This window comes from Corylus avellana, chromosome ca1 (genome assembly GCF_901000735.1).
Source record: "Corylus avellana chromosome ca1, CavTom2PMs-1.0".
Classification (NCBI taxonomy): domain Eukaryota; kingdom Viridiplantae; phylum Streptophyta; class Magnoliopsida; order Fagales; family Betulaceae; genus Corylus; species Corylus avellana.
The window spans coordinates 6,212,380-6,222,581 of record NC_081541.1 but is presented as its reverse complement, the minus strand read 5'-3'; the positions used below and the strand labels follow the sequence as shown (position 1 = coordinate 6,222,581).

Below are 10,202 nucleotides of genomic sequence, written 5' to 3'. Positions count from 1 at the left end.
AATTCAAATGGACCAGGGAGCACGATCCAGGTGGCAGGTTGCTGCTGGAAGTGACCTTGTTGCACCATGCTGTGGGTTGCAGCCAGGTGGCAGCCCACAGCAGCAAAGCTCTCCCTCCTGGTGGCTATAAGAGGGCTGTTGGGGCTCTCATTCGAGGAAGCTGGAAGCTACATTGTGAGGGAGTCTTGTGAGGGAGCTGCTGTGAGGAAACATGAGTGCATGTGATTTCCTATTGTAAGCCTTGGTGGCTGAATTCATATTGTGGCTAAGGGTTCCATTGTGTTGTAAGGGCCCTGGTCATTGTCTTTGTACATCCGGTTTGGTTGAGTGTAAAAGTTGGGAGGTGTTGCTCCTGTAAAATTCTGTTGTGTTGTGATTACCCTTCCCTAACCTCTGTTGGTGTGTTGGCTGCCTTGGCACTGCTTGGTGCTTTGCTAAGGGCCATCACGTGGCTTGTTTGGTGCGAAAAATTTGCCCCGTGACACGTCGTCTAGTATATATCCTGGTCATAGCTTCTTTATAAATGTCTTATTCCATTTTCAATTTTATCATCTGTTAGAATATTTTTCATATTAGAATATTTTCTATCTCAAGCTATTTTACATCTTAATTAAGCTAGCCTTTATTTAGTTTATTTTAGGCTTATCATAAATTCCCTAGCTACTTTAATTTATTTAGCCTATGTTGCCTTTTATCATATCTTAGCTTCTCTATAAATACCATAAATTGTAAAACAATAATAAATAGTTGAATACAATAAAGATGTAGCCATAAAGACACTTTATAGTGTGGACGGAGGCCGGCCTATAAGACTAAACCAATCCAAAATTTCTTGTCTTTTTTCTCTCTCGCTATTTCTCGTGCATTTTATATTTTATTATATATTTCTACATGTTATCAGAGTCACTGTTTTCTTGATATCTCTCATAATCTTTCTTTTGCTGTCCGTGCAATTTTTTCTCATTTAAGCATTTATTTGGTGTGAAAGCAGTGCACACCAAATGCTTCTTTGCACTTGACAAAAATTAGGAGTCCATATGCTCTAGTCCACATGTTATCGCTACCGCTGTCAGTATTTTCTCAGCCTTCCTCAAAATCGATTTTAAAAATCTAAAGCCAAAATCAAGTTTTCAAAGTACAAATCTCTCAATCTATGGAAGCATCGACACCAACAGATCCTCCATACGTCACCAGTCGTACATCCATGCGCCGCCACCATATATATATAGTCTCGGCAAAACAAAGACCAAATTTGGTTTTTCAACCCCAGATCGGTGTATTTGTGCAATTTTAGATCATCTGAGCTCACATCAAATTTTCTACGAGTGCCACACAATATAATTATTTGCTTCATCAATGGTTCTGAACGACAAGCTCACACTCATCCAGTTTAAAAAAATAAAATAAAATAAATCAATTCATTCTCTTTCCAAACTCAAGGGGGTGTTAGAATATTTTTTATATGTTATGCTATTTTTCCATATTAAGCCTTGATTTAGTTTCTTTATAGGCCTATCATAAATTTCATACCTTATTTGGTCTACCTTACATTATTTACCACACCTTATCTTCTCTGTAAAATACCTTTTACATAGCAAGACAATAATAAGCAGTTGAATGCAATAAAGATGTAGCCATAAGGGCACTTCATAGTAGTGAACGACGGCCTTTAAGGCTGAACTACCCTAAAATTAATTGTCTCTTTTATCTCTCTTTTGCTTCTGCTATTTCTGCATTATTTTATATTTTACTATATATTTTTACATGATCAATCTACCTCATGTTCAAAGTTTGGAATTAAATCGGTTGTATTCTGAGTGGTGAAATCCCTTGGAGGTCTCCTGCTGAGTCCGCGCTTTATATATTTCTCAGAGAATATAATAAGCTAGTGCATGTCAAGAAAGCTTGTCTTTTTGGTCAATCATGAAAGCTGGCCTACAAAAAGATGTAAAGGCAGTTTTATTCAGATACATTTTTCAAATGCCTCATTATGATGTTCAAAAAAGAAAGACCAATAAGAAAATTTTGATCCACCACTCTTAGACACTTCTTTATTCCTAGTGAAAAAGAAAATTCTGCATTCATATATATCCACTCGAAGAAAACAAAATTCCTCTAGTACACACAGAAAGATGGGACGTTTCTGTAAATTACACAAGCTTATTGGTTTTTGAGTGCACAATTGTGCACCTTTTCTTTTCTTTTATCCATGGATTAGGATCACAGAGAAACCCACTTGACCACTTTTATAATGACCTCGTCACCATCCACCATTAGACCTCTTCTCCCCTTCTACTCGCACACTGTTGGTTTATATTACAGTTTACTTAATTATGCTTCTCATTTCTCTCATGCAGCAACAATCCATCTTTCTCAAGCTTCTTCAGCCAACTTTGGAGCACAGGATGAGACCGCGTCAGCAACCGTGAGGAAGATTTTGTTCTCCCCAATCAAGTTTGCAAATTTGGAAGCATGGAGCTTGTCAATCACCACTGGCCCAGGATTTGCCAGAATGAGCTGCGAAACGCATGGAAACTTCTGGTGAGGCAATTGAGTAACAGGTAATAGTATATATACTATATATGAATTGTTTCTAAGCAAGTGTATGATGTTGCCACTTTCAAATTTTACTGATTAAGTAGACTATATATGACAAAAGATGATTTTAGCATGAACATGCATCTACCTGCATATCTCTCTTTTGGAGACTCCCATGTAGTTCTTCAAGGGCATGAATGCCACTGGTGTCAATGTCAGTAACGGCTGCAATTAACACAAAACAACATTAAAAATGAGTCTGGATGAAATATTGAGTTTAGAGTCTTGGTAAAATAAAAATTGCTTACGGGACATCTCAACTATCAGAAACTGGATTCTTGGTAGGTACTCTGCTTTTAGATTTTCTTCCTCATCTGCCAACCACCTTAATATCCTGTAAGACAATTGAATTTGAGCATATTCTAAAAACTTCATAGTTACTCTAAATTTCTAGTTTTCTTCATATGGAGGCAAAATATATCAAGATTAGAACCCAAAATGCGCCATACCAAAATATAAGTACAAAACATCTAATTGGCCACAGAAACAGCTCAATCACAGTACTTCCAGTTTCATTCTTTGAACTTAGTCATTGCAGAACAACCATTAATGAAAATATTCAAAGCCTAAAGTCTTCCTCATCCATTCTAGATCCTCTATATTCTTTCCATTCTTTGCTCTTACTTCCCATATTCACTAGAAGTTCAGTAATTGTTGGAAACTGCCTAGATGCAAAAGGAGTCATAAGATTGGTTGCATTGAGTTCCATATTTAAGAGGGAGAATGGTATGCACTTAGTACAAGAGACAGAGCATCTCTAGTCTCTACCTCTCTTTAATGTAATTGGAGTTGGAAAAGTAAATTGCAGAATCCACCCTCACAATCAGAACGCCTGGAACTTTAGTTGCTTCTGGATATTGTTGGATGTTTCTGTACACAGATGTCCCAGGTATCTTCCCTAGAGTTGCAGTCCTTGGCCTGGTAACTTGTAAGAGGATTTTAGCAAAGGATATAGAGACCTGCCACAACACACAATGAAGAAGATTTAAGTCACTTAAGACCAATCACATTAATTCTACATTAATGAATTTAGGTAGTCATTGTAATTCTTACTGCAATTAAGAGGCCTATCTCAACAGAGGCAAAAATTACACCAAAGAAGGCTCCAAAACAAGCTACAAAATCAAATTTATCAATCTTCCATATCAGAATTGCTGCCTGAAAGTCGACTAGGTTGATCACAGCAGATATGATGATGGCAGAAAGAATGGCATTCGGTGTGTACTTAAAAAGTGGTGTGATGAATTCCAAGGTTAGGAATACAACGCAGGACATCACAATGTTAGAAACTGCAGTTCGGCAGCCTGCCATGTAATTCACAGCTGACCGAGAGAACGAACCTGCAAGTAAAGAGGGGATATAATCAGTCATAGGAGAATAGTAATAATTTCCATGCTACTTAGTCATATGTACTTCTACCCATCAGTCATTTAGGGGTTCCATGTGTCAGGGAGCATCATATTCAATCATCTGGTTGTTAAAATTCAAATTTTTGGCGTGGTTTTATGCATATAAACTAACCATGCTTTGAAGTGATGTGATAAGAAGGATAGCTACATATTATTTTGTGACAAAGGATGGGAATTAACTCTTGTCAGACATGAATCTTTGTTCCCATCATTTAACAAGCATCATCATTTGGAAATAGCTAGGTTTACACGACTTAGTCTGTGCTTCCTTCTCACCTGTTGCCACATAGCAGGAAGTCATCGAACCAACAATATTCATTGCTCCTAGTGCCACCATTTCTTTGTTTCCATCAAGTTGATAGTCCTTCATGGCTGCAAATGTTCTACCAATTGCTGTGGCTTCCTGATAGAATTGCCCCAACAAGAGAAAGACAAGAAAATTAGCTCAAATACAATAATGAATGATCAAATCTCTTGATGAGAGGAGGCGGGTTATGCTATGGCTCACCGTCAGTGCTATCATACCAGCCACAACACCGATCCTGAAACCTTTCCCAAGATATTTACCACTGAAATATATTTCATTCAACGATGGGGGATTAATTCCTTTATCTATATGTTTCACCTTCACATATCAATAGAACTTGTTAGTGTCATTACACAGCCAGTACCATTCCTATCACTACAACTATATTGTCCTTAAAAACAAGAGGAGATGAATGACTAAAGAGCTTACAATTGCAACGCCATCCTTGTCTGCACGGGTTATATACACAAAAAAGGTGGACAGAATAACAGATATCAATGGAGCAATTGCAGGCACCCAGAAGAACTTTTTGTTCCTTTTTCCCTGCTCCCCAAAATATGTCAGAATCAGAAAATAACTCGCAAGCCTTCAACATTTTAGGTCAATAGCAATAGTATTAGGAGTACTTACTATGTATTTAGCAAATAGAAGAAAACTTAAAAAGCTTGCTCCGATAAGTATAGTCTGCCAGTTCCACTGCAAAATGTGTGATATAAATTCAGTACCTGGGCTTGAAGTTTATTTTTACTTTGGACTTAAATGTTATTGTAGATCCTTTTTAGAAGATTGAATACGGGAACCAAAAAAAAAAAAACTGAGGGAGACAGGGAAAAGAGAGATCTTACTCCATGATTGACTGATCCCCATACTGATATCATTACAGAGACAATATCAGATTTCTTTGTGAACTTCACTATGCCAAGAAAACCCTTTAGCTGTTGCAGGGCAATCGTGATGGCAGCTCCACCCATAAAACCGACAATGGCAGCATGGGATAAGAAGTCAATCAAGAATCCCAACCTGACAAAACCAAAACCAAAACCATCATAATATAATCATAGTGCACAGATTAGCAGGAAGCCTTCAAAGTGCTGAAAAGAAGCATGCATGCAAATGAAATAATACTTAATTAAGACAAAAACTCTCTTTGTGACTAGTGAAGATATGGTATTTAATTACCTTAAAAAGCCTAGGGTGGCTTGAGTGATTCCTGCAAAAAAAGTAGCTGTGAATGCAAGCCGCCGATATTCTATTGGATTTTTGGTTGGGTCGATCTCATTCTGAAGAAGGGTCCCCAGCAAGAGAGATACCACTGCCACAGGTCCTATGGCTATATCTCTTGAACTACCCATGAAGGCATAAATCAATGGTGGGACGAAGCTGGAATCTGTAAGGATTTAGAGATAACACAACACAAAGAAGCCTTATCACAAATCCTAGGAGCGTAGATATAGGCAACAGATTGTGCTCATAGGTAGTACAGAAACTTACAGAGTCCATACTGAGGGGCCAAATTTGCAAGCTTTGCATATCCAATGTCCTACATTAGCAGTCATATGAATTATTAGAACTGTATAAACAGGGTAAATTTTATGGATTTTCTGTTTCTTTATCTAAGTTATATATAGGCAGCAAATTTACCTGAGGAATGCAGAGACTTGCAATCGTGAGTCCTGCAATAAGATCCCCTCTAAATTTAGTTAGGCTGTAGCTTCTCCCCCACTCAAGTATGGGGAAAATGGTCTGCATGCCTAGAATGAACTTTCGAGACCCAGTTTGATCCTTGAAGGGACGAAAAGGATCATCGGAAAAGAGTGTTTCTTTCACGGTAGATTTGAATTCCTTGAAGAGGTTTTGCTTCGGAGGAACTCCCACCTTGTGAATGTATGGTGTGTTCTGTGCCTGATGGCCGGAGGATGACAGACTTCTGATGTCCATCTCTTTTGTTTCAAGTTTCTCATCAGTTGAACGATCCATTGAAGGCATAGACAATTACTTCACCTATAGCGAAGGAAAAGCATAAAAAGATCATGACCAGAACCATCAAAATCATGACAACCTAAATGAGAACAAAAGCAATGGAGGAAAAGCTTAAGACTACTGCACTAAACTACATGTAATATATATATATATATATAGTATCTTGTACATGCAAAATGCATTAATAACACCTTCTAACTTCAAAGCTTTAAAGTTCAAGAATCAACCACCCTACAGGGCTTATGCTTCTTTAACATTGTTCTGAGTAAACACATGTTCAATTCAAATAATAGACAGGCATATTAGTAACAAGTAATAGCTGAGGATATTTAACCTCAACAAAGAAAATAGATGAAAGCAGAAGGCTTTGGACACTCGATGTTTCAAATGTACAGCCTTCTTGTCTTGATGTGGAAGATATTTGGGAGCTCTTGCTTATATAAGTTCTTCAAGGATATCGGGTCAAACTTTTCAAGCTGAAACAGAGAAACCATAAAAACAATTAGGTGAATGAATCCGGATCTCATACATGTCATGTACATGATAAGCAGCAAAGTGACACGCTATTTTTTTTTAGCCGACCCATGGAAGTTTTTGGTACCTGGTGATAGATGTAAGCAGGTAATCATACCTTCCATAATTGTAGTGCTCATGGAATAAAATATGTTGCTTGAGAAGGTATTGACTTCCAAGCACAGATGGCAGCAGATAGAAAACTAGAAGCACATCCACCTCTGTGTCTCTCAATCCCCCTTCTTTTCTTTATATATATATATATATATATATATATATATATATATATTTCGTTTAGAAGGGAAAGGAGGTTTGGTTCTTCAAGTGAAAGAACCCCCTCACTCAAGTGGTGTAGTTGCTTAAGAATTTGAAAGTCAATAAAGTGTAAGCAAAATGCAATTCCGGTCTATCACAACCAGTGACAGAAAGGAGAAGTTGAAGCCTTACTGGTGTCCTAAATCAAAGATTGGGTGAGGTCTAATGTCTTCTGCATGGACCCATTTTGATATAAACCTCTGTTAGAATCTGACTTTAACCTGTGGCCTAATTTGCTTTACAGAAAAATCTTCTAAGAAAATTGTATGGACAAGAAAGCAACCTAATCAAACAACTAGACACAAATGTGCATCAAATTTCTTGAGAGAAGAGGCCAAGTTGTCAATATAAACAGCGCCTTTGTTATATATGAAGAATCCAATAAAACTGCTACAGAATAGATATTGGACTCATTGTTATTTTTGCTTGACACTGACATCAAATAAGCAGCATCCAAGCACTCTTACTTTAATTTAGTGTCATAGAAAAAATATTCTATTCCCAAAATGGATTGAAAATGATAAAACTTGGTTATCATTCAAGTTCAATGCTAACCTTTGAAATACCTTAAGAGCCAAATTGACTTCCATAATGATCGAAGTTAGCAATTTAGATGGTTATAACTTATACCCACCCACATGCCAAATCCACTATAAAATATAAATAATTTTATTTAAATATATAAGTATAAGAGGTTTGTTTGACCCTTCCCCCTCAAATTGTTTCCTTATTTTCACCTGGGGGACTTTTGGGTCATTTCACATTTGGGTCTACATTGCCACCAAAACCAAAAGAAACCCATTTTTACAAGCTAGGGGAAGAATGCAGCCAATCTAAGCCTTTTTCTCCCTCTCAGTACATACAAGGTGTAGACTCATAAACAACTGATGAAGAATCAAAACCCAGAGATATTTTTTCTTCTTTTCTGCAAATTCTGGAGAATAAAGGCTAAGATCGAGTCCACCCTTACCTTCTGTCGTACGCTTCTCGTGCAAGCCGTTGATAGTGGGTGATTCGATTACACCTAAGACAAAGAGGTCCCCTGTCACTTTTAGCCCATATCCTCTGTAGCCACGAAAAAGATAAAGAAGAACAACAACAACTAATAAGAAAAGAAGAAAAAAGCAAAAAGAACTTCTTATAATAATATCATGTCAGATATACAAAATGTGATGCCCAAAATCGGTTACCACCTCACCTTTTCCTTCCCCACACTAGATGGTCCTCATGTTTCTGAAAAGATCAATTATTTAATGCAAAATTCAATTCTGAATTTATGTACACCAAAATCCGAGAAAAGAAGAAGATTAAGAAAACAGAGTGAATTCCGTCTAGATGCAATGAATCTGATATCGCTTCTGAACTCTTCCTAATGCTCTACTTTACCACTCTGTCACATAAAGGAAAAAAGCTCCCTCAGTAAATATAGACCCCAGAAAAAAACAAACCCAAAAAAATAAGGAAACCAGAAAGTTCTGTCTGTTTGTTTGCCCTGAAAATATGCACCAATCTCTCTCCCGTATAATTTAGCAAAAAAAAAAAAAAATCAAATGCTCTATTCAGGGAAGTGGTTATTAGCAGTACTAATTGCAATGAATTTGATCGAGCATGCATCGTACAACAAATCCCAACTTTGTTCAATTGTTTGAGATAGTTCGGAGTCAATGACGAGGTCGTGAGCCCAACCACCACCTGCGCTGCGCTTGCTTTGTTCTTAGCCCCTACTTTTAGAAATTACAACTGTTGGGTCAATGCCTTCGGTGGACCCCACAAGTTTGACATAGATGCACACGTAGGGTAGGTTTGAATCGGGACGTGTTGACCGCCAGGTTCGTTACGTGGTGGGGGTGAGAGAGAGAGAGAGAGAACTTTCAAACTTCGACGGCGGTGGCATTGATTTAGAATAGGGAAAATAAAAAGAGGGTATAAAATATAAATACAGTAGTGTGTTGGAATTTGTTGTAACCAATGGGATTATTTGCAAAACGAGGAGTGATCTGTGATTATGGTCATCAATGAGATTATTGTGCTTTAAATGGCTTATACTTTAGTTTTTTTTTTTTTTTTTTTAAGTGATTAATATCAGAAATTACTCATATCAGTTTGAATAATATAAATGTGATAAATGAATTTAAATTGACCAATTGAGTGCTTCTGTGTTACACCTTACTATGTAGGGTCAAATCATGGTTATAATCACTATGAATTTATATATATATATATATATATATATATATATTTTGAGAAAATCAACACGCATTAACAAATATATCCTATATATATTTTTGCATTATTTTCTGTAATTATATAAGAGCACTCTCAATGAAAGAACCATATTTTTATGTAAAATGGCTTCTCAAAATTCACTTTTATCTAGTTTAGCTAAGCCATTTTTAAATGTCTCTATATCCGAATAGCTATATTTCTATCTATTCTATTAAAATATTTTTAAAAGTAAGAAAAGTTTTGAGAAAAAGAGGACATGTGACGAAAAATGGGAAAAGTTTTGGGAAAAAGAGAACATGCAGAGAAAAAGTATGAAAAGATTTGAGAAAAAGAGAAAACAGGTGAGAGAAACAATGAAAAATAAAATAGCTCCCTTGAAAAGTGCTGCTACATTTAGCTTTTTTTTTAGCTCTTTCAATCAGATATCTACATTTACATTTTCTTTTAACTAATCTAATGTAGGGAGTTTTTCAAATATTTGAAGAGTCATTTTAAATAAAAGTAACATTTGGCTTTTCCATTGGGAATGTTCTAAAATATTAGTATTATACTTAAAAAACGGAACTTTGACGAATGGTTTTAACTTTTGTACGTGGCCTTTCTACGAGTACTCTACCGTGGAGTAGTCAACCATCCCACATCGCCCACAACCAAATATATTCCTTTTTTTTTTTCTTTCTTTTTTTCAATGGATCAAATGGTTTGCCAAAAAGATAATCGTTTGGAACAAACGTGTTTATGGATCTTGGCTTTGTCATTGTCATAAGCCCTTTCATTTCATACATATGCCCTAACGTATTTCATTTGTGTCTTTGTTTTCCATTCTCAAGTATGTTGGAGATGTAATAGAAATT

At 36.5% G+C, this 10,202-nt stretch overlaps 2 protein-coding genes across 4 annotated transcripts in view; one reads left to right on the top strand and one right to left on the bottom strand.

Annotated features, from left to right (window-relative positions):
• Nucleotides 1-191, top strand: part of LOC132170646 (uncharacterized) — a 4,504-nt gene extending 4,313 nt beyond the window's left edge. The window contains exon 2 of the mRNA XM_059581741.1: nt 17-191. Coding sequence (XP_059437724.1) covers nt 17-191 — 175 coding nt within the window. The remainder of the gene's footprint in view (nt 1-16) is intronic.
• Nucleotides 192-1,943: 1,752 nt separating this feature from the next.
• On the bottom strand, nt 1,944-8,555 carry LOC132184941 (sulfate transporter 1.3-like). Of its 3 annotated transcripts, XM_059598736.1 has the most exons (16): nt 8,321-8,555; nt 8,093-8,187; nt 6,629-6,770; nt 5,956-6,315; nt 5,806-5,854; nt 5,494-5,701; nt 5,160-5,334; nt 4,945-5,010; nt 4,744-4,857; nt 4,516-4,632; nt 4,284-4,410; nt 3,652-3,938; nt 3,367-3,557; nt 2,847-2,932; nt 2,687-2,763; nt 1,944-2,517 (listed from the first exon to the last, which is right to left on the bottom strand). In XM_059598736.1, exons 4-16 carry the CDS (start codon nt 6,298-6,300, stop codon nt 2,374-2,376), a joined length of 1,986 nt encoding a protein of 661 aa, XP_059454719.1. In that variant the 5' UTR covers nt 6,301-6,315; nt 6,629-6,770; nt 8,093-8,187; nt 8,321-8,555; the 3' UTR covers nt 1,944-2,373. The 3 variants fall into 3 exon arrangements, with proteins under 3 accessions (XP_059454719.1, XP_059454735.1, XP_059454727.1); XM_059598752.1 differs by lacking the exons at nt 8,093-8,187; nt 8,321-8,555 and adding an exon at nt 6,896-7,066; XM_059598744.1 differs by lacking the exons at nt 8,093-8,187; nt 8,321-8,555 and adding an exon at nt 6,926-7,066.
• Between the last annotated feature and the right edge of the window lie 1,647 nt (nt 8,556-10,202).

Excerpts from the sequence above, each read along its gene's own strand:
- LOC132184941 (XM_059598736.1), bottom strand. The coding sequence starts at position 6,300 with ATGCCTTCAATGGATCGTTCAACTGATGAGAAACTTGAAACAAAAGAG. Across the intron at positions 5,335-5,493 it reads GCCACCCTAGGCTTTTTAAG|GTTGGGATTCTTGATTGACT; the intron begins GTAATTAAATAC and ends TGGTTTTGTCAG. Across the intron at positions 4,411-4,515 it reads CTGGTATGATAGCACTGACG|GAAGCCACAGCAATTGGTAG; the intron begins GTGAGCCATAGC and ends CAATTCTATCAG.